General features: G+C 41.4%; 2 protein-coding genes across 5 annotated transcripts in view; one reads left to right on the top strand and one right to left on the bottom strand.

Annotated features, from left to right (window-relative positions):
• Nucleotides 1–25,030, bottom strand: part of Slc24a2 (solute carrier family 24 member 2) — a 237,682-nt gene that overhangs the window by 165,233 nt on the left and 47,419 nt on the right. The window lies entirely within an intron of this gene.
• On the top strand, nt 23,937–24,193 carry LOC129692718 (guanine nucleotide-binding protein G(I)/G(S)/G(O) subunit gamma-5-like). The gene has a single exon (XM_055629179.1). The coding sequence runs from the start codon at nt 23,937–23,939 to the stop codon at nt 24,168–24,170; it is 234 nt and encodes a 77-aa protein (XP_055485154.1). The 3' UTR covers nt 24,171–24,193.

Raw genomic sequence — 25,030 nt, 5'->3', positions numbered from 1 at the left:
CACACACACACACACACACACACACACACACACACACACACACACACTCCTGGCCCCTGTATAGCAAAAGTCACTAGCAACCCCACCCTTGGCTGTGACAATTAAAACATTCCAAAAGCCAAATGTCCCTTGAGAGCCAAAGTCACCCCTGGTTAGGAATCACTGCCCTAGATATCTGCCTGATTCAATCTGTCACTTAATTTAGGTCTGTACTCAAATTTCACCTCCAGGGAAACTCTCTCAAGACCCAGCCTAAAACAGAAGCCCTCCCTCCATCTGCCCTCCCCTGTTCCTATCTTATTTTCTTCCTATTATTTATCACAACCCATTGTTCCACTAGATATTTTGCTGTGTATCTACTTGTTTCACTTGCTACTTAAACCTAGCACTCATATAACTGGGAGATGTTTTGGTGAAAGAGGAAGGAACAAGGTACCGGTACTATTTCATGACTCCAAAGACGGACGGAGGGAATGAGAACTTCCCACAATTGAAGAAAAGCTTCAGTTAACCTGTTAAAAATTGCATCAGTCATTGTTTACATGGTGATAAGGCCTTGGGGATGTTCTAATAGAGGTACACTGTCACCCACTCTCCTGAAAACGGTGCTTTGAAAGCAGAAACAAGTTATCGCCAAGCATTTTTGTGAACAACGTACACATTTGAAACCTAAAATTTCAGTCATTTCCCACCATCGAAAGGCAGTGTTCCCAACCAATATTTACACCGACGTCTGCTTGCCACAGGGCAAAAATCATGCTGATTGTTGGCAAACTATCTGATGAGAGGCCGGCCTCCTTTTCCTCATTCTTCTAAGTTTGAAGTGCGTTTCTCTGAGGTCTAACCAGCACCACCACACAATCCCAGCAGGTCAATACCAATCGCTCTAGCCCTGGCAATCGAAGCAAAACTGAGATCCCCCTTGACAAAGACTTGCTGCCATCTTCCTGATTCCTTAAAGCACACTGGACTCATTTCTAGGATGCCAACTCCCTCCTGGAAGGAACTTCAAGTGCTGAGGAGAAATCATAAGTGCCAAGTAAGTTTCACATTTTGGGGAAGCTAAAGGCAGCTCCTCTTTGACTGCTGGCAGATATTAGGAACAATCAGAGAATCCATCCTCCTAAGACTGGGGTTTAGTCAGCTATTAAAAGACATTTTATTGCAGCGCAGCTCCTGAGAGCCTCCAGGGAATAAGGACTTCCAAACACATTAAATATAACTCCTCAAAATTAAGTAATTCCATGCTCACGTTTTCCAAATGTAAGTGGATGGAAATGTTTTGATAACACTTTTTAAAGACAATAATAGAAATATAGAACTCTGGAGTGAATGAGGGAGGGAGGGAGTGTGTGTGTGTGTGTGTGTGTGTGTGTGTGTGTGTGTGTGCGTGTGTGTGTGTGAAGTGCTACTGACATATGCTCATTCCTCAGCAAAAATTTACGTCCGCACAACTGAAGGTGGGTGCAGGTATGACAATTTGAGAACCTGAGTGGCTCTCAAGCTTGCTTTTTCCTGAGAGGGCTCGTGCAGGACACCCAGAGGCATGAGGGCTATGCCGCACCCCACCTTTTAAAAACTGACTGCCTAGTCAAAGGCTGACAGGACCCCTTCCCTTCTTGGGTTATCCTGATTTCAAATACATCGGCTTCTTCTTTATTGTTTTTAGTCTTGTCTTCCGTTTTTTCACTGTTGGTCCTCTGGGGGACCATCACTCATCTGTTTCCCATCAGGGTTTGAATGGAGCGGATGGAGAGTCATCATTACTTGGATAATTTTTACAAATAAATTATTGTGTATATCGAAGGTATACAACACGATGCTATTATGTACTCATATTAAGTGAAATGCCTTTTTCCTTTTTTTTTTTTTTTTTTTTTGACAATGAAACAAGGTTAACCTGTGTTACCGTGCATGCTTACTCTTCTTCCTGTGGCAAGAACACCTGGACTCTATTACACTACTTGTAAAAAAAATTGCATTAGATATATCTGTCATATTTTATGTGCACGAGTGTCTTTGCATGCCTGTGTGTACATGTACTATCTGCGTGCCTGGTGTCCTCAGAGTCCAGAGGCATCTAATGTTTTGGAACTGGGGTTATGTATGGATGGTTGTGAGAGACTATGTGGATGCTAGGAATTAAACCTGCGTCCTCTACAAGAATAACAAATGCTTTCTATCAGTGGGAGCACCTCTCCAGCTCCTGCTCTATTGTAATTATTTTTTTCTTTTGGAGCCAGGCTGCAACGGTTAGTGCTAATAGACTTGACAGAATCTAGAGTCACAGGGAGGCATGCCTGGGAGGGGTTATTTTGAATATGTTAAGTGATGTGGGAGGGCCCACTCAGTGTGGGTGGGTCCATTTCTCAGCTGGAGAGAGAGAGCTGAGCGCAGTGCTCATTCGTCCCCCTTTGCTTCCCGACTGATGTAATGTGAGCAGCTATTTCATGCTCCTGTAGCCTTGACTCTCCTGAACTCTAGCCATGTACCACAAACCAGAAGAAGCCCCTTTTCCTTTAGGTTGCTTTTGGCAGTATGTTTTTCCCCCCACAGTATCAAGAAAAGAAACAAAGACACAGTGCATCTCACTGTAGCCTAGGGTGGATTCAAACTCACTGCAATCTTCCGGCCTCAGTCTCCCAAGTGCTGGAATTAAAAGAATGCTCCACCACAGCTGGTCCTTAATATACAATTTTTAACTGCAATTATCATGTTGGAAATTAGGCTTTTAGGCTTGTTCATCCCGTATATCTGCTGCTTTGTATAGAGACAGAGAATAAACAATGGTTGGTTATTGGAAAGATGGAAAGGGAGGAAAGAGCTGTAGGTTGAAGGGCACAAAACAGGCTAAGATTTTGGGTGAAAGGAGGTTTAGAAAACCCAGCTCTACAGTGCCTCAGACCCTCTGTTCAGTTCCACCCTTACAGATACCAGACAGTACCACCAGAAAATGAAGATGAAGACTTCTTGACATTTGGCCCCTGTCTTAGTGTTTTTATTGCTGCAAAGATTCACCATGACCACAGCCACCTGTATAAAGAAAAACATTTAATTGAGGCTGGATTACACATTCAGAGATTTAGTTCATTATTGTCATGGCAAGAAGCATGTGTGCAGACAGTCACGATGCTCAGGAAGGAGCTGGGAGCTCTGCATATGATCCGCAGGCAGCAGCAGGAGGCTGTGGACCACACTGGGCATAGCTTGAGCACATATGACCTCAAAGCCCACCTCCACAGTGACACACTTCCTCCAACAAGGCCCCAGCTACTCCAGTAGTGCCACTCCCCATGGTCCAGGCATTCAAACACATGAGTCAATGGGGGCCATACCTATTCAAAACGCCACAGTGCCAGTCTGTATTGTTCTGAGACCTTCAAATCTAGTTTTGTACAGAATTCCAGATATCTAAGAAATGACCTTTAGTGCATAGTGAGTTGGGCATTTTGTATAGTATTTTCGAGACACACCAAGTTCCCTTTGTATTTTGCTCTTAGGTGATGCTCTGATAGACAGGAAGATGATAAAAGAGAGCAACCCTGCCCTTCACAGTTAGCACTGTAATTGTGTAGCTGGACTCCAATTTAGAAGGTACTAGCAGAAAACACTCATTACCCAACTCTGGAGAAGTGTATTTATCATTAAAAGGCTGCTGTCAAAATGTTTGCTTTGAAGACCAGTAAGGACATTATAGCAATTTAAAAAAATCTGTTTGTGTGATTATGTTTTAAGGATTCTAGCAGAAAGAATCAGCACAAACTCACTGCACTTGAAGGCTCAACTGTTCAACAACATGCTTATGTTGAATGGCTCAGCACCTTGCTCAAGATTCTATTATTCTTTTAATTGCTCAGAAAAGCCTCTCTCTCTCTCTCCTCTCTCTCTCTCTCTCTCCTAAAAACTCCAAAGCCTCTTGCAGTGACCACGCCATTTTAAGCAATTCCATACAAGAGTTGTCAAAGGTTTAGCTTTTCAGTGCTTTAACTAAATGAAAGTCCTGCTAAAATTTAGTTAGTGCACGTGAACTGTAAGATCTAAGGTGCCCAGGCTGTGTGAAGGTAAGTGTAAATTGGGTATCAGTTGGATGTGTGAATTGGGTGTCAGTTAGATTCAGCCAGGGGTATCTCCCATGGTTATAACATCACTGGCACTTGGATAAGCACCTTGGCCCTTACTGCCAACCAGGTTTTGGTATTAAGGACACAGCAAGACTAGACCCAGAAGTGGAACTCATGTTTGTCTAAACACTTGTGTCCAGTGTGGGAATGTCTTTCTCTCTTTTCATTAAAAGAAAAAAAAAAGGTGAATAATTTGAGAGAGAACAAGGTGGTTTATGGGATGCATTGGAGGGAGGAAAGGAAAGGGGGAAACTATATTATATTGTAAAGAATTAATACAAATATTATTTTTAAAAAAAGGTGACCCATTTTTACTTCTCTCCAACTTGGGCTCTTTGGAGTATGATGTCAACTTATTTCCCCCATGACTCTTTCCAAATTTATACTGGCGTTTTGCTTTTTGAAATTTTAGTGCTGGTCTGAGAAAGTGGGACACATTTCCCCTGACATATTTCAAGATATATGAAAAGGAAAGACCCATCTGCAATAAGCTGTTCAACTGAATATTGGCAGAAAGCAATCAAGTCCTCCACAGAGTGGATCTTACCCAACTCTCCTCCGCCCACACTTCACATGACACCCCAAATGTGAAGGCTCATTCTGAATCCTCCTTCTGGGCACGAAATACTAAGAGTTGATTGACTGGTGGAACATTCAGGTGCATAGCTTGCCGGCCTTGAGTTTGCAGTGACAAGATCCTTTTGTCTTGGTTTCCGGCTCTGTGCTTTAAGAGGGCACAGCTTCCTATTGCTTAGTACACTCATTGCAACATTCTTATCACCAAATTAGCGGACAAGGAAGTACGGCTAACCTCTTAAGACCTTTGGGACAATTACCTAACCCATTCCAGTCATTTTAGCATCTGTATGATTCACATCTGAAATGTACTGTTCACTATTATCATTTGCTTTACGGGTCCTTTGAAGGCATTTTATTTACTTACTCTATTCAGGGCTGGAGGGCATAGGGCAAAGCATGTGTGTGGAGGTCACATGATAGCTTTCAGGAGTTGCTTCTCTCCACTGGGTGGGTTCTGGGATTTGAACTCGGTTCACTGGGCTTGGCAGCAAGTACTCTGAGCCTCCTCACTGGCTCAGTGAGTTCTTTACTCAGCTCCCAGATAAGATGAGCTAGTGATCACCTTGTAAAGTGAACTTGAGCTTATTTCCTTATGGTCAGGGTATTGTAGTTTGTATAAATTCTGCTCCTCTGTACTTTTTTTTTTTTTTTGGGGGGGGGGATGGCCTTGTAAGACAGTTTCAGAAACTATGATAACAATTTTGGCTTGTATGATAAAGAGGAATTACCTTTCAGATGGCAAATCCCTGTTACATCTGTCTAATCAGGGCATTTGAAGGTCATTTGTGTTTAGTATGTGTTATCTGTCACAGACCAGAGCATATATTTAAGGCCATCTCACTACTATTTCACGTCTGTTCTGCCTTAGATCATCATGCTTCCTGGACCTTCACTGTGGATGGCAGCGGAAGCTGAGACACAAGAGAAACTGGCTTTCCTGAGGATCTTCATTACAGCCCCCACTGATGGGAGGAGAAATGGTCTCCAGTGAGAAGCAGTGTAGGCAAAGAAGGGATCGGCCTAGTAAGTTGTTAAGTTTAGGGATTTACAGAAACTTTTCTCCTCTCCCTCTCTGACTTCCTTCCCCTCCTTCTCTGTTTTTTTGTATCTCTGTCTCTCCCTAGCTCTCTAGGACACAGGGTCTCACTATGTAGCCCAGGTTGTCCTTGAACTTGAATTTGCTTCAATCTTTCTATTTCATCCTACCAAAGGCTAAGGCCTTTTCTTCATTTGTAATTAAGGTAAATGCTTGAATACTTTTTTATCTATTTTCATTTTATTGTGGCTCTTTTAGACAGGGCCTCACTATTTATCCCTGACTGGACTTAGAACTTGCTATGCAGACCAGGCTGACTTTGAATCCATCTGCCTGCCTCTGCCTCATGCATGCTGGGATCAAAGGCATGGGCCACTGCTCCTGGCTTACTTCAAACCCACAAACAACAAACCACCAGTTTAGAGATGACGTAAAAGGGAGTTCAAACCCAGAAAAATTGATAAAAACTCCTTGATGACTCAGAAGACTTTATCCCATATTATCACTCATGCTCTGTGCCTATAGCTTTAACTGTCAACATGGCTCAGCTTGGTCACCTAGGAAGGGAATCTCAAATGAGGGTTACCAGGTCAGACTGGCCTGTGGGAGATTGTCTTGATTGCTAATTGATTTACCAGAGCCCAGCCCACTTCGGATGGCATAATTCCCTGGGCAGTCGGTCTCGGGCTGTATAAGAAAGCTATAAAAGTGCGAGCAAGGCAGCAAACAGTGAGTCTCCATGGCTTCTGCTTTAAGCTCCTGCTTGAGTGTCTACCCTGACTCCCTTCCATGATGGACTGTGACCGGGCATGCAAGCCAGTTAAACCCTTTCCTCCTGTAAGCTGCTTTTGGTTACAGTGCTTTGACACAGCAATGGGAATCAAACTAGATCCAGGTTCTCTGTAGCACACACAACGGAAACTGTTCAGAATACGTGCTGACACATGGACTGTTCTGTGACGTAGAGCACTGTACTTAAGCTTTCTGGGTCTTGGTCTTCGTCCAAGACAGTTCTCAAGTTCCTGTGGGTCCTAGTGGAGCTCTGTGAGGCCAGGGAGGACACATAAATGAAGAGCACAGGCTGACGTTTATAAATGCCATGTTGCTAGAGCTGCGACCAAGAAATGCAAGCAATCTTTACATTGTATCTTCAAAAACCCCTGGGTGTGAAAGAAAGGTCTGATCTGAGGGCTTTTGAGTCATCAGTTTGACTTTGCATTAAGGTACCAGGTATTTTGAACAGAATCACGGAAGATGATACACAAATCTCAGCGAATAAGTAAAGACGGAAGTATCAATTTGAGGCAGCCCTGTCTGAAAACTGAAACGTGGAGCTACACAGTGAACAGGCAGATTACAAGATCGGAATGAATTCCTCACCAGCCCTCAAGGGTTGTTAAACTACAGACCTGTGGGAAGAGGGCTGTGGCTGACACCCATCCACAAGTCATAGTCTTTACATGTGACTTTTCAATTTCTGTGGTGAGGAACATCTCATACTGAACATATGTTTTGCGCGCCAAAAGGAAGAAGCTAATAGGGAAAAACCTCCGTCACGTTACCTGTTACCTGTTTAAGATACAGCATATTAGTGACTCAACAGAAACCACTGAAGCAGAGCTCATCCTGGTTTATTCTCTGTTGTTCTGAAACAGCTCTCTCTTTCCCTTTATTTTTGGTGTGTAGAGCGGTGTGTGTGTGTGTGTGTGTGTGTGTGTGTGTGTGTGTGTGTGTGTAGAATGGGGTGTGTGTGTGAAGTGGTGCATATGTACGTATGGAGTTGTGTGTATATGTAGGCTGTTGTGTGTGTGTCTGTGTGTAGGTGTAGAGCGTTGTGTGTGCGTGTGGTGTCATGAGTAGGGTGATCTGTGTAGAGAGTGGTGTGTTCGTGCATAGAACGCTCTGTGTTCATAGTGGTGTATTATGTATAGAGGAGCGCATGTGTGCAGAGCGGTGTGTGTGTGTAGAAGAGGGTGTGTGTCTGTGTGTGTGTGTAAGGAGTGGTGTGTGTGTGTGTGTGTGTGTGTGTGTGAGTTGCATCTCTGTATTTACCCACTGCTAGTATTATCATGCTTTTATTGTCTTCTTTTCCAAAATAGAGTGCTTGACACAAGCACTTATGTGTAGCCATAATTCTTCTCTGGCATAGGTAAAAGAAGCACTGGTTTCAGACCTTTCTCTCTGACTGTTATATTCCATGGCAACTGTTTCCTTTTGTAAATCTTGAAAACATTGCTTGTCTTGGAGTGAAGGGAATTTAAAATCTTTTACTGCAATCTAAAAAAAGAAAACAGGAGAAACAAAGGAAAAGGAAAAAAAATGTTTTAAAAATAGTACCTAATTCAGATAATTTCCAACTCTGAAAAGTTCACCTCTAAAAGTACACTCATGTGGGTTATATAGAAAACAAACACCAAACCTATATATTTATAAAGACTCAGCATGATGACCTCAACCTCAGCTGGATCTCAGGCGCATATCCTTTATGGTATAAATATTCTGCAAGCTGATCTCTGTTGACTCTGGCTAGAGAAGCTTTTGTGTGCATCTGGAATTGTTTTTCACTTTGCAGCTAATGTTTTGACTTAATTGGAGTACCAACAGCAAAAGAAGGAAAACACAGAGACAAAAATATGCCCAATAAAAAATAAGCAAACATTAATGTCGTCTCCCTGTTTTGAAAATGAAGTTTAAAAGCTTTGCTCATGAAATGATAATAAACATGATGAAATCAATGAGGTTAATTAAGAAATTAAGTAATAAATGGAAAGAAATCCTAACCAGCACTGAAACAGGAGGCTCTTAAGTGTGCATTCGATTTCCATGTGCCAAAGACTTGTATCTCCTTATTCCTACTACTTCCTAATAAAACATTTTATTAAGTAATCATTTCTACTATAGAACATCTTCATTTTGAGGGTGTTTATCTAAGATTAATCTTTGCATTCTTAGGCTTATTTTTGCTAAAATTTTATGTCTGTATATTTATAGAGAAAATGTTGGTTACCATCTTCATATAACTGTATAGAGGAAATAATCACTGGATTAATGAAATTTTCCTTCCTTCCTTCCTTCCTTCCTTCCTTCCTTCCTTCCTTCCTTCCTTCCTTCCTTCCTTCCTTCCTTCCTTCCTTCCTTCCTTCCTTCCTTCCTGAAGGTAGGAATCATGGGGTATTTCATGGGGAAGAAGCAGCATGCCCAGATGCCCATCAGGACAGAAATGTGAATCGGGACATGGGTTAGTTATCAAAGACATAAGGATATTCCAGTCCCATCTTCTAGGCTCTTGTTCTCATCTTTAAAAAGCCTTTTTGATAATACATTGTGAGTATCAGAATCATAGACGCTGGCAGAACAATGGAGAAGATGACTTCCAAAGAACCTTCAAACATTCTTCTTACTGAGTCTTGCTGGGAAAATCAAGGAGAAGAGAAATGTCAAAGAAAGAGTTTCTAGAACATTTAGTGGTACTAGAATCAGGTGAAGGCAGGATGGGAAGACAGGTTTAAGTGATGTTGTTAAGGGCTATTTTCCTGCCCTAATAGAATCTGGAAGGTCACCTCGGAAAGTAATGAAATCTTTTCTGCAGTGCAATAAGATTGTTCAATTTTTAATTCAAGGAAAATCCCAAAGCAAAAAGCACATAAAATACCGAGACTTGGGGGAGGTGGTGATAAAATTATCATCAAAATTTAAAGACCTGTCAATCTAAGCAGTGCATACGGATCCATTTTTAAATAAATTATATTGTTTTTGAAATGACAGATGCCACTTTTATCATGCACATTTCTGCAATCTGATTCACAATGAAGCTGCAAATAGCTTGTGACAATTATTTTCAGTAGTGCTTTTATCTAGCCCTTGTGTTGTTTGCTCTTTCTATTTTTGTTGCACAGTTGTGAAGGAGTTTTAGTTTATTTCGTACTTTTACGCAAAAACAAAGGAAAATAAGATGCACCAAAAAGAGCGAGCCCACAGGACATCTGGTACACCTTCCTCGTTTTAAAAATAACACTTAATGTAGGTGTTTCTATTCTAAATATTCTACCGCTTTCCACCTAATTCACAATCCAGGCTTTTCCCCTGCTCTTTGCCGCAAATCGCATCTTTCATCAACTCAGGATGACTTCATCACAGTCTTTCTGAAATAAGACAGTTTTTCCATATGCCTTTAGGATCTGCTGTAATACTACAAGGACCCCAGGGGAGTATGAGGGCTATTATCGCATCTCCCTCTAGAGATGGATCAAAGAGACAGACCATTTACTGTCCCGTTCACGGGACACTCCCCACCCCCCAAGCTTAACTTGAAGGAAATTTTTGTGCATAATTAATAATAGAAGTTCAGGCATAGTCAAAGAAAGAAAAAAAAAAAACTCAACACAATGAAATTCATCTTGAAAAGCCCTGTGTTGCTAGGACAGAAATTGGCATACATGGCTTAAGTAATTCAACAAGCACTTTTTAAGTGTTTACTCAACATGTAATCTGAACATGTAAATACATCCTTGCTTATAAAAGACATAATGTATGTATGTATACACATTGTATATATATGATCACACTTCATATCTTTTGTGAAAACATCTGGATTATACACACACATACACCCGTATATATATGTATATATATATGCTTATATGTATATACACATCTATGTATATATCATACATATATATCTGTATATATGTACATATATGTTTATATGTATGTTCATACATATGTATGTATATATGTACATGCCTCATACATACATAAATATATATGATACAATTTGATTTACGATTTTAGGCATGCCACTGAAAATAGGTCAGTAATATTTCCAGATCTATCTTTCATGATGTTTAGCTCAAGTTGCACACAATTGTGAAGAACGTGAGACATGATGTCAATTCTATACTGTGAACTACTAGAAGTATTCTGGTCACGTGAAAGAATCCACAAGAATGGGATGACGAGAAGACAATTATCTGAGGCGGTTTAGTATCAGTGATCCCCAATATGAAACATTCCGTCTATGAGGGAAGCTCTTTCAGACTAGGAATGTTCTACCGGGAGGCTGCTTAGGACTCAAGAAGTGAACATCCATTCGCCATGGGTGAGGTATGTGTTTAGTGATACCAGCATTTCCCCCCCACAGATCATTTCTTAGTTACACGTTTATTTACATTTTCCTGAAAGCACTTGATATTTAGATGTATAAAATGTAATCCAACTCATGATTTCATCTGACTTGTAGTGCATCCTTAGTTAGGTTTAATATCTGCTATATTCCTATGCTTTAATTTGCCAAACACTCAAACTGGTAAAGACACAATCAGTATCCATGAAAGACGATGACAACTCTCTGAAGGTCAAGAGTTCTTAAGAAGACTCCTGTGAATGATCCAGAGCCACAATATTTGGTGAGCACAGGATCACAACTGGCTACATATGTGGTTAAATGCATAGCTTTGAGTTGCTCAATCAAACTCTGGGGGTGACGCTAGAAAGAAGAGAGTGACACTCCCACGCAGCAGCATGTGATAGTGTCTGATTTTCCAACATGATAAAATTTAGCAAGTTACTTCCTTTGAGAAGGAAGATTTCAAAGTTAAGATTAAATGGAAGATTCACTAAGTGTTTGCGAAACAACTGTGCACAAGTTTGTTCCCCAAACGATGAGTTGGGAAACAGTGTAAAGTATTTCAGTAGTGTAGAATGCAATGGATTTTTGTTTTTCTTTCTGTGGGGGATTGAAGGGTGAGAAAAAGTCCTTTTATAAGGTCACATTATTGACATGGGGTCGGACATGTCATTTCCTTTTAGGCCAATGTCCGCATGGCATTTATGAATGGGGAACACTGTGCATATACTCAATCCACTTACTTCAGATGCTTTTACTCCTTACATCATTAAGTTCAGAAATCATTCAGTCTTCCTTTAAAGCGGGAGATAAAAAAAGGATTCAAGTCTTCCCAGGCCCTCATTTGTGACTATGTTCCAATTTTTGTATATTTAAAAGTTTAAATTAAGAGGACATACTTTAAACACCCAAGCCTAGTCGGACTATGTACTACTAAAGCAAAACCTGCCAGCAAGCCACAGGTTTTAACTTAAAAATATTTTAACGTGTTCAAGGGCCTTCCCTGGTGGGCAATCCCCCATCCTCGGCATCTTCACAGTTCTCGTCTGCACCACTGGATAAACCTGTCTTACATTGAGGTTATTTTTACCCACCGTGGTAGGTACCATGATTTTGCTTCCTCCTCCCCTACAGGAGCATTCTGCAATGTCTGGAGGTACTCATGGTCCTTCTGACCGGAAGATGAGTGTGTTGTTGGGGTCATGTGAATGAGGTTGGACACGGTGTTGAGTGGCTCAGGGTACTTGGCACAGTGCCCCATGACAAAGAAACTATACCCAGTTTGAGAGAGTCTCGACGTCTACCTTGCACACCAAACATCTAGTAAGTAGTTAATTTCACGCTGCACATTTTAACTACACGTAATCCAGTCAGGTGTTCTGCCCTCCCCCCCAGCCCCCAACCACAACACACAGTTAAAACAACCAGTGCCAATCTATACACGCCTCCTTCAGAATGAGCGACTAGTTTAGGTGAGAGAGTTTGGCTCAACATTTTGTTTTCACTATATTTTGGCTTACGATGGAATGTGTACAATCTCTGTTGAATGTTTTGATAAAGTTCTCGGATTTGGAAGTAAACTGTCTACAAAAGAAGCCATGTTTCCAGTTTCATTTATACACACCATGACGTTTTATTTCATTTTACTTGGGGAACTTTTTCACGAACACATTTTTTTTTTCTGTTTTAAAGGAAATACCCACAAACGCGATGAGATGGTATATGAATAAAGACTGCAGCATCAGCAATCTGAAGAAGGGGCCATGACTACAGTATTTACGGGATGAGCGCTTGAGGGGAATAGATTCATTGTGTCTGTCACATCTCCGAACTCTTACAGGAATGGGAGAAACCAGAACGCACAAGAGGGCACTGAGTGCAGCCTGTCACAGAGCCTGGCCCTCACTGGCAGTCCCAACCTCAAGCTGAAGTTGCTTCTGGGGTAACAGAAGACTTGAGAAAGAAAAGTCTAGCTACCATTGTGTCCTGGCAATTTATGTTTGGATTAGAATGGTGGGGGACAACCCCCCCAAAAAAACCCCAAAAAAGTTCTTATGCTTTCAGTGCACATGCTGCTGCCCTTATTCCTCGTCCTCCCCAATCTTCCACTCTTGTCCTTTAAAGGTGGCCTCATCACATAGGCCAGCCTATCAGCTTCACATTTGTGGCAACCTTCATCTCTCAGCCTCCACAGAGCTGGGACCACACCTGGTGACACCTGTTTCTTAGCAATGTGGGTTTGTGAATGTGGCGATGGCTTGTCTTTATAGACTCGAACACAGTTCTGTTGTTGAAATAAAAATAATATTGGGCTATCTATGTTTATAGTTAGGCTTATAATGATTTCTGCAGCATTATTTAACCTGCTATTACAATCAGTAAGACACAGACACCTGTGAGATTTTATAATTGCCTTAAAACACCCTGGGCTGGGCAGGTAATTCTATCTATGCTATTTTAATAACCTCACCATCCACCTTCCAGGCCCATCCAATGCCATCCTCCTCAAACATTTTCATCTGGGCCATCTTCCATCCATAATCTTAGAAACACTTCCTTGTATTCTTCACCTGGACCTTTCCACACCATTATTTGAGTCCTTCCTCCGAGCCCAGGTGCTTTCTTCTCCACGATAACCCATGGTGATGTCTCCTTCCTCCTTCCTTCCTGTCCATCTGTTTCCTGTGGTTTTCTTGAACCCAAAGCCCAGAAACCTTAGCCACCCCTACCCCATTCTGCCCTGTCCATATTTTAATCATCCAATCAGATATAATATCTTAGGCAGACTTACACAACTAGGATAGGATCATCCAGGCAGAAACCAGATCTTGAGGGCCAGTAATTAGCAACAAAATAAAAGCATCAGTTCAACTCCCAACACAGCTCCAAGGAAACCACAACCTCACCAAGGAACGAAAGAACGAAGAACCATGTGTCTGCACCAAAGTTTCTGCTTTGAACTTTATAGCACTCCTCCCAGCACTGGGGGAGGCACAGGTAGGCTGATCTCTGTGAGTTCAATGCCAGCCTGGTTTAGAAAGCAAGTCCAGGACAGCCAAGGCTATACAGAGAAAATCTGTGTCAAAAACAACAACAAAACTTTATAGCATCCCAAAACTCATTTTCCTGAAATCACCCACCTTGTGACAAAAATCAACTAATACATATGAAAAATCCCATACAGAAACCAACCTAGGGCTGGAGATATAGCTCAGAGGTTAAGAGCACTGATTGCTCTTCCAGAGGTCCTGAGTTCAATTCCCAGCAACCACACGGTGGCTCACAACCATCTATAGTGAGATCTGGTGCCCTCTGCTGGTATGCAGTCACACATGCAGGCAGAACATTGTATATATAATAAATAAATAAATATTAAAAAAAGAAACCAACCTAAAAAATAAAATACTTCTAAAAATTACATAGGACTGTACTTCCTCTCAACAGGTAGATTTCTTGCTGATGAAATATGATTGCCTGGGAGATACTGGAACTTCGAGAATATAACCAAAAGGTTGTCAAAATCTAGTTCCAAAACCAAGGTACCATCTTCCTCATGTATTAGTGTAAGTTTGTGTTATTCTCATGAATATCGTTTTTGCTGTCCTTCTTGCTTTGTTTTGTAAAGCTAAAACTGCTATGTGGTTCCAAACAGCAGTCAGGAGGCCCAGAACCCCTCCTGAAGCTGGAGAAAGAACAGAAGTGCTTGGTGCCTGACAACCTGAGTGATTTTCTCCAGACTGAAGAGGGAGTGATGTGAGGCTGGCTAACACACCCATTTGGCATTAAACATCCTCTTCTCTTCATGAGGATGACTCACTTCAAATCAGTGCAGGACTCCTTCTTCACATATGCTTCGCATAGCTGAATTCATCTTCAGTTTGCCAACTGTTCTATAGAATAATTTTGCACCCTGTAGAATCGATCTGTTTACCTCAAGGCAAATCAACGTGATATATACTTTCTTAAAAAAAATTAGAGACAGAAAGTTTCTGGGCTAGCTTTAAAGTTCTAATAAAGGCTCTTGGGCACATTCTGCTTCCCTTTTCCTGTGAGAATGAAGGCATTTCGTTTACTGCTTGGTGCGCGGCAGCTCGTCAAGTGGCCAAGCTTCCCTACACTCAATCCCAGCATTGTTGTGCTTCGTTCCATTTTACTGAGCTTCCTCAGTATTTTGGAAAGAAACTTTGCCAACAGTGAAGAAGTTAAGATGGTGCCACCTCATGTATTAGGCAAGCATAAAGGGGAATTTCGTATATCCACAAGCCTCACCACGGCTATGTTCTCATCAAGAAAAGCTGTTCATCTTTAAATGCTCTACTCTCTACTTTTAAGTCGCCATCCCCCCAAATTAGACATTCCTATGTTATAGACCTAAGAATGGGGATCTCTACAGAATGACATTTTTATTGTACTCACAAAATAAAGTACAAAGAAGGTGTCAATATAATCCGGATGGTAAAGAACGGCCTCACTATGCATGATGTCATTTCACAGGAAAGCCTGACCATAATTCTCACACCCTTTGTCTTTTTTTTTTTTTTCCTCTGTAAGAAAAAGTTCCATAGTCCTCTGTACTTTATGATTTATTTATTTAGCTTGTATTGTCTGTCTTCTCTAAAGTATGAAAGCTCCAAGAGGGTGGTGGGCCTTTGGATTAACAACACTTCTTTTCTTACAGGAGTGTGAGCAAGAAGAGCAAAGGCAGGCACAAGCCAGCTGGATTCTACAGTATTCAAATAACTTTGTTGCAAACCCATAGCTTTTTTAAAGTACACATACCTTAATTATTAAAAAGAGGCAATTTTTTTTGAGAAATACCTCATATCCACACAGTCTGTTTACTTTAACACTTACTTAAAAACATGGCTAATTACTACAAAAAAAAAAAAAAAAAAAAAAAAAAAAAAAAAAAACCAAAAAAACAAAAACCCAGAAATAATACATATGGGCAATTCCCTTCTATCTTTGGGTAAAGTGGTTGTTTGCAGTGTTCATGGCACAGTCTCAAATTCATCACAGGGAGAGGAGCAGTTCACCCAGAAGGCCTAGCCAGCTCTGGGAAGCAGGTGAGAGAGCTCAGAGGCAGGACGTCTCTGCTGCTAAGCCAGGTGAGGGTGTGTGTGTTTGGAAGATGTACCTGTCCATGGCACATCGAATTCAGCCCAGACCTGGGGCATACAGCTACTTTGCTCTTTTGTGTATTTAAGGATTTTGGAAAAGCAGATGGCCTCTCTTGAGTTGCTTTGTGTGACTGACATTTCTAATGAATTACCGACAGAAAAATTAGATGGACTCACTCCCAGATGGATCACTGCAAAAATGCCAAATTCAGAAGAAGAGTATCTCACAAATCCAGACAAATGGGCATTAAGGAGGCTGAGCTGGCCGCCCTTGAATACAGCACACTGGCATTCTCCAGGGCTCCAGCACAGGGACTATCCTTTTCATCAAAACATTTTTTTTTATTCTTACATTTTGTTACAGCGAAAAATATCTTAGTTGCCACATGTGTAATTACAGAAGATTCTGCACTGTAGGGGAAAGTGGGTCAAACAGGTAAATTCAATTTTTAAAGACTGCAGCATGGTTCAAAATGTAAAAGGCTGCTGATTTTACATTGTTTGCATAAAAGGGTTCAGCTAGAAAAACTTATGATAAGGAGGCTCCAGATATTAGGAGGTTCCTTAAGTTTTACACATGCCGTGAGTGAATGGCAGTCTAAATGATCCTGCTCACTGAGGAGGTGAAGGGCATCCTGAACCAAAATCTCTTTGTATTTGTTTGACCCGAGGCTTGGACTTAAAAAGCAAAGAAGTACACCAATAGTGAGCCTTGCTGTTTATAAACCAAATGGTAAAACAACTGCCTACCAATGCCCAGAATGCTGCTCCATAGGATGGCATTAATTTATTTAGTGGAAACATGAAAAAAATACCTATTTAACACATTGATTGTGGATTCTAATACCCAAGAGGTTCCCTGTCCAAATACATTGGTGTATATTGACACTAGCTTTGATATATTTCCTAGTGCTCGAATTGATAAAAAATATACATACTGTACATTTGCATTAAAGGCTTTAGATATAATACGATTTGACAAATAACTCTGCCTATATGAGTACATTTAAATTCACATTGAACAGTGTTTTAAAATAACACTTCTTATCCCATCTATCCTTAAATCATAAATATCTTTGCCTTTGGTCATAAATGTGTCTGACAATGTAAAAAGACTCATTTCCCAAGAATTAGATGTGTATAAAGCTGTCACAGTTTTCTCTGCATCTTGCAATTATTCTTACTATTGTTCTGAGTGAGTATGAAGTGCTGTTGATTCGTTGTGAGTACATCTTTTGAAACAAGCTCACAGAAGGCAAACTAGCATGAGCTATTCCGTCACCAAGCACTTGTCACCCTTCTTCTTACTTACTGTCCAGATGTTATGCCATTGAGCTATGCTCATGGAATGACCCAGCTAGGGGAAAAGTACAGATTTTGTCATCATGTCTCAGTCTGAAACCTGTCTCTGCTGTGAGATACCAGTATGAAACACCTCCTCAGAGCTTCAGCGTCTCCATCTGTAAAATGTGTTTTTGTAGGGTCCTATGATAGTGCTATGGATTGAATGTGTCCTCCTTAAATGCGTACGTAAGCTTTAGTCCCAACATGGCTATATTTGGAAGCAGGGACTATGAGGAAGCAACTTAGTTAAACAAAACAGTGAGGGTAGATAGGGTCCTGACCCAGAATATTTGATGTTCTTATGTGAAAAAGACACTGGAAACATTCATTCTCATTCTCTCTCTCCCTCTCCCCATCCCTCCTTCTCCCTCTTGCTGAAATGAGGGAGGCATCCTCAAACCAGGAAAACAAAACAAAACAGAATCACCTGGCACCTTGGTCTTGGACTTCAAGGTACAGAACCATGAGAAATAAACTTGTGGTGCTTAAGATACCCAGTTCGTGGTATTTTGGGATAGCAGCCTAGGCTCAGATCACACCTCTGTTAAACACTACTAGCACATAACTGAATCTAAGTAAGTGACTTCAGGCACCCGTACTACGCTTCGCCCCACACCCTATCACTGGAACTATTGGGATCAAACCGGCCTCAGTTTGCTTGGCAGCAACTTCAGAAATACGCAGTGAATACTGTATACTTGGAATTAATATATTAAGTATCACACGATTCATGTGCTGCAATTACTTTATTAACACATTCAAAATCTAAGAACATCATTAAAGTATATCATCACTCTAGTTAATAGCAATAAGACAACTGTTACTGAAAACAGCATTAATAATGATGAAAATGAATACGCGCAGTTTGTTGTCATCAGTCCATTTAAATGAACATGCTTTCAGCCTTGACACAGTGGACACAGTATCCTTGGAGGAAGGTCTGTGGAGGCTGGAGAGACGGCTTGGTAATTAAGAGCATGTGCCAGTGTCAGGTGGCTCACCACTGCCTTCAACTCTAACTCCAAAGGATCTGACACTCTCGTCTGGCCTCCTCACTTGCACGTGTGTGCATGCGTGCCTCCAGCTAAAATGATTGTCTTGGCATTCTACAGTCTTTGCCTCAAAGAGAAAGACTGCAAAGAGGGTTGCAACTCGACAAAGCTTGAATGACACTTACAGAAGAGGAGAATGTTCCCCGCACAAGCGGCGTCCAAAACGGAGAGGTGGCAAACTCAGTTGCCTAAGCGCTTGTGGAGAAAGAGCAGCAGTCCAATACCTATCAGCTAACAGTGAGGGGCGCTGAGCTGTCAGACCAATGGTCTCAAGTGTGCGGGCTAGTTTTGCAACAGGCACCTTGTGAGCCAGGTTCTTTAGCTACTTCTACATATGCTCTACGTGGTCTGTGTAATGGATAGAACAGTATCTACCAGGACAGTGAGAACTCGGGAACAAGAAAAGCACCAGGGTAGTGTCGGCACACTGCAGGTACATGGGTGATGCCCGCCACCACCATTTTATACACACAGAAAAAAAAGGGACAGACTGAGACAGCTTACTTAGCCCAGAACCCCACCGGTTATGTCTGCTCCCCAATCATTCCAAGTGGTTAAGCCTTGCTGGCCAGCATTGATGAGACGGAGGTTGTGATATTAACTTCCACACACTCTGATTAGCTTACAGAGAAAACCCTTAGGTATAGCTTGGATTGGCACAGTACCCCGAGACCACTCATTGCAGAAATGCTAGAATTAACTGGTTTTTTAAACAGCATGAGAACACCTCTCCATGCAATTCCATCAGGGCTGGCAGCCCTTAATGAGGCTTCAACAGTGTGAGGTGCACATTAAGGTATAATCCTAACACCAGCCTGAGGGATATCTCTTCCCCACAGCTGTTCTGGGTATTTTTTTTTTTTTTCTCAGCCACCCTCCCAGTCACATCCCTTATGCAGAACTCAGGCCTGGCTGGCTCAGGGTAGACCACTGAACACCGACCCTGGCAGTTAGGGTCGCTTGTCTTTCCAGGGCCAGCTGCCCTCCCATCTGTCCGTGAGGTCGGAGGAAACGCGGAGAGCAGAAAAGGTGAAAACAATACAGCCCCGCTACTTGAAACGAACAGACAAGAGTTCCCAGTATTTCAACTGCCATTTTTGTGAGTAAAACCTAGGGATTAACTTGTGCCCTTTTTGTCTTATTGTTTCAAATGTGGATTAGAAACCAGGGGAAGTGTTTGGGATGTAACAACTGCATGAGCAATTCGGCCTGTGACTTTGTCTGAGGACAGGGCACTTGGGGGTGTTAGGTCGTGGCTGCTCTGCATGTGAGCGGGTACCTGGATGAGCTTTATGCGTACCACATGTGTGCGAGTGCCCAAGGAAGCCAGGGGCACTAGATCCCCCGGAGCGGGAGTTATAGGTGGTGGTGATGTGCCTGATGAGGTGCTGGGAATCAAACCCAAGTCAGGTCTCCGGCCCTGTGACTGGTACGTTGTTTTTTGTTTTGTTTTGTTTTTTGTTGTTGTTGTTGTCGTTTTGATTCTTTTGATTTTTCATTTGTTGGTTTTTGCCTTAAAGACTAATTACGGCCCCGAGTAAACACTGGGCATACAAGATGCTGTTGCCCAGGCCCCTGGCTGAAATTTCCAGGCATGGTGGTCTCTGGTTTCTGACTCTGCAGAATGAATTTAACAGGGAATTGTAGATCCAGATCTGTGAGTATAGAGTATTATGGGTCAGCTCTCAGAATCTTTCCATGTAAATACCCCGTGGAAAATTTTTCCCCCGCCTCACTGTTGCTGTTCTGGAGACATCAGGCTCAAAGCTCTTGACTCTTTCAGCCCAAGAATACTTCTTGGACAATGGAGTCTCCATTCTTCCTCACCCAAATCTTCTCTTCGCCATCCAGCTCCTACCCTTCATCCCTCCACCCAGGTACTGTTTTCAGTGTGATCACTACAGGAAGTCATGGAGAAGGCTGGGTTTACCCCATGCAGCAGGGCAACTAGCTCAGCACTCAGCTCCTCGACTGCCACCGCGGACCTGCACAGGTACTCGGGAAGTATTGAACAACCGAAAAAAAATATGCATAGGGGAAATCTGCACAATCACGTACTTCCGCAGTGCTTTTCATATCCCTCCCAAATGTTCTCGACATTAAAATCCTATGGTTTTGTGCGTCGAACGTCTAATGCTATGAGGGGTAGTGGTTTTGTCCTTGACTGGCATCTCTTATCCACTTCTGATTAAATATACATTTATCAAGGGCCAACAAGGCAGACACAGTCCTACCCTTCGGAAACTTGATGCAAAACCTAGCCCCAAACAAATACATACTGTGGCATCATACAGGAAGTTCGTGAGGAAAAGGAAATGGAACAATAAGGAGGTGGAAAGGGAGGGTCCTTTTATTAGGATGGTGCTGGCAAAGGACACTGAGGAAGAAAGACTGATGTAGACAGGAGATAGGGTAGTTTAAGCCATGCCAAGGTGATACTAGAGTTAAAAAATGACAAAAGTACCATGAAAAACAGAGAGGATTATATGGGATCAAAATAGTCTAGAGTTTTTAGTGCATGCTACCAGGAGCGTGGTAACTAATATATCTAGTAAACTGAACACGCATTATGTGTTTTGTGTGTGTGTGTGTGTTTGTGTATGTGTGAACCACAGCCATGTGTGGAAACAGGAGAGTCTTAGATATTGATCCTCACCTTCCACCTTGTTTGAGGCAATGCTCTTTGTGATTGTTGTTGTTTGCCACTGGACTGTGTGTGCCAGACTGGCTGGCTCAGAAGCCTCCAGGATTCTCCTGTGTCGCCTACCATTTTGCCTTAGGACCACAGAGATTACAGGTGTGCATCACTGCACTGGGTTTTTCCACGAGGATTTGAACACGGATTGTCACACTTGCATGGTAACCACTTTACACACTAAGAAATCACCCGGTCCTTTTCTACATTTATTATATTTTGAGTCTTCCAACTGAAACTGGTTGTTCAACATTCAACAGTCAGCCCTGAAAACATGAACACAGGTAACATTATATGGGCTAACAGCTATATCTAGGAATATATATATATATATATATATACATATATATATATATATATGTATATACACACACATGTATATACACACACAAATACATGCACGAATGTAATGAAGAAGAATGAGGAAGGGTATGTTGGAGGGTTTAGAAGAAGGAGGGAAGAGAGAAATGCAATTAAATTACAATCTCAAAAATAAACAACAAAAGGAAGTTCAGCTTAGCAATATTAAAAATGAATGAAGTAGACTTTAAAGCCAGAGCAGTCATTACAATCAAGAGGGCCATTACACAACAATAGGGTTAGCCCAGCATGATGACATAATTCCTAACTTATAATGTATTTGACAACAATAGAGTCAAAATATACACAGCAGAAATACACAGCTGGAGAAACAAGCTAATCTAAAAACACAGTGAGGCCTTCTAGAAGGTGACAGGAAGAGCATAAAGAAGCCAGAGTAGAAATAACTGAAGATTTATTTGAATTGCATGAGCAACAAGGGTACCCAATGCCTTTTCTGCTTTGTAACTTTGAACCAAGGTCTTTGTCAGATCCACCAAGGCTCATTTGTGAGAACGGCAAGACAAATGGAGTTCTGTGTTCCACATACCTAAATATGTTAGCATAATAAATCAAGCTAAGACACTGTCAAGATATGCTCTTCCTTCCTACAGTGATGAATGGACCTGGGCAAAAGAAATATAATACTATCATTAACACATGACTAAAAATATCAAAGATGGCAGAATATTAAAGATGATAATATTTAATTATTATGGTCCATATCCAGATGTCCTGCTGTCCTGTTGGGCATGTTTGAGTAACAAAATTAAGAGAGAATAAGTCATCAGTGATTACATATTTATTTAAAAAAATCTAATACCTTTATATTAGTAAGCCTCTCATCTTAAAGAGATTTTAATTTAGCTAATACATTCTGATAGTAATGATTTAAAAGATAAAAGTAACATGTAATTACCCTCCAGATGAATAAGTTTTATTTTATTATTAATTTTAATATCCTGACTGCAATTTCCTCTTTTCATTCTCTTCCCAGTCCCTCCCTCCACCTCCCCTCTGCACCCCCTTCCCTGCCTACTTCTCCTCTATTCCTCTTCAGAAAAGGGTTGGCCTACCATGGATATCAGCCAAACATGGCATACCAAGTTGCAGTAAGACTACGCTCGACTATTTAAGGCTTGATTGAGGTGACACAGCAGGAGAAAAAGGGTCCCAAAAGCTGTCAAGAGTCAGAGACAGGCCCGGATCCCACCGGTAGGAGTCCCACAAGCAGACCGACCTACACAACTGTAACATATATGAAGAGGGCTTAGGTCAGTCCCATGTAGGCTCTACAGTTGTCAGCTCAGTCTCTGGGAGCCCCTAGGAGCCCAGGTTAGTTGCTTCTGTACGTTTTCTTGTGGGATGAAAGAGTTTTGACGTATTTTATTTAAAAACAAAACAAAACAAAAAGCTAGTTTTTGCTGCTTAAAATGTAATTTTTCTTTGAAAAGTTTCGTTATTACATATTAAAATAAAAAGAATGATACAAAGTAATTAGTAAATTTTAAATTTTCAAATAAAAATTCTTAAGTAAAGCTGAAATTTGATTTCTGAAAATTTTACTTGGTTTTGTAAAAATTAAACTTGCTTTTATTTGAGAGATGCAGGGCAAGGGATGTAGAGAACCGCTTTTCTGGGGGAGACTGCTGATGTTACGGTAAAAATGAGCATTTAGAGTAACAAATTTCAGATGATAGTGTCCACATCCAGCATGCACTTATGATGGTCTAAAAGCAATAGTGATTTTAACCAACGCAATAAGGCAAGAAAAAGAAGAGAAAGGCAAAAGAGTTGGAAAGACACAAATAAAGACAATGTCAAAGGTGGTAGCCAATATGACTGTACATGTGCGTAGAGAGAAATCATACAATTATCTCAAATAAGTTACTTGAGTTACCATAAATAGCAAATCAATTGCCATATACTAACAAAAACAAAATAAAATTTATTGCACTTAAGATATCACAAACTGTGTCTAGAAATGAACTTAATTAATAATTTACCTGGCTTCTACACAGAGAATTGTCTTATTCAGAGAAAATGAAGCTATTTAGATCAAAGAAAGGGCACAAAATATTTATGAACAGAATGTGTTATAAAGAAGCCATTTCTAGAGAAATTGTAGGCTGAACTTAATCCTACTTAAAACTACCAGACACTTTGAAAATTGACAAACTAACTTCAAATGTATGTAAAAATTTCAAAAGGCCAAGAAAGTTCTGAAGAAAAAAGTTTATGAATGTGTACTAGGGGTTGGAGAGATGATGGATCAGTGGTTAAGAGGACTTGCTGTTCTTTCAGAAAACCCACGTTTGGTTCTTCGCATCCACATGGTCACTTACAACTCTCTGTAACTCCAGGTCCGGAGGATCTGATGCCTTTCGGGACCCCAAGGACATTGCCTACATGTGGTTGAAAGACAAACACGCAGGCAAAACGCTCATACACATAAAATGCGAATAAATAAAATGTATAAAAAAGAATTTTCAGAAGAACCCGACATGGCGCTCTGGACAGCTGAGCCAACTGTCAGTCTGACAGGGCCTAGTGTCGCCGCCATGAAGAAGGTGGTTCAGCAGCTCTGGCTGGAGGCCGGGCTCAACTGTGTGGTTTCCCAGGCAGCTGCAGACTTGAAACAGTTCTGTCTTCAGAAGGCTCAGCATGACCCTCTGCAGACTGGAGTGTCTTCAAGTACAAATCCCTTCAGACCCCAGAAAGTCTGCTCCTTTCTGTAGTCATACATCTTGAGGTTTCTCAAACCACTTTTCATGAGCCGGTGAATATTGAAGACAACTAAATTTGAAGTCTGTACAAAAGCTTCTCCATCGCATGTGCCGTGATACACTACAATCTTCTACTTGTCTGTCCTTAACATCTACCTCTCTGAATTTTCATGGATTTCTATTTTACAAGGTTTAACTAATATCCCAATTTCTATTATGATTAAGCTAGCATGGTATCCACACAGGGATATACAGCTTGAGAAGCCAGAAACAGATTCCTATCTGTCCACACTATCAATTTATGATAAAGGAGAAAGTCACAGTGAGGAAAAGCTAGTTTTTTCCACTACATGGTGGTAGGTCAATCTATCTCACTTCACAAAGTTCAGCTGCAAGTAGATTACAGACCTAAATGGAGGAGGCAAGGCCTCACATCAAACAAGACTGAATAAGAAAATAACTACCGAAGAAGGGGGGATAGAAGGACATAGAAGGGACAGGAGCCCCTCAAGGAGATCAACAAAGCTAAAAATCCTGAGTTCAGGGGTTCCTGCAGAGACTGATGTACCAACCAAAGACCATGCGTGGAGAGGACCTAGACCCCACTGCTCAGATGTAGCCTACTGGCAGCTCAGTCTCCATGTGAGTAAGAGGAGCAGGGGCCGCCTCTGTCATGAACTCAATTACCTGCTCTTTGTTTATTTGGCCCTGGTGATGTGGCCTTCCCAGGCCACAGAGGAAGAGGATCCAAGCAGTCCTAATGAGACTTGATAAGCTATGGGCAGATGGCAAAGGAGGAGAACTCCCCCTTTCAGTGGAGTAGGGGAATGGAATGAGGGGAAGAGGAAGGAAGGGAGGGACTGAAAGGAGTT

The sequence above is a fragment of the Psammomys obesus genome, unplaced genomic scaffold (assembly GCF_907164565.1).
Source record: "Psammomys obesus unplaced genomic scaffold, mPsaObe1.curated_primary_1811, whole genome shotgun sequence".
NCBI classification, from domain to species: Eukaryota; Metazoa; Chordata; class Mammalia; order Rodentia; family Muridae; genus Psammomys; species Psammomys obesus.
This window is presented reverse-complemented; position numbering and strand designations above follow the sequence as displayed.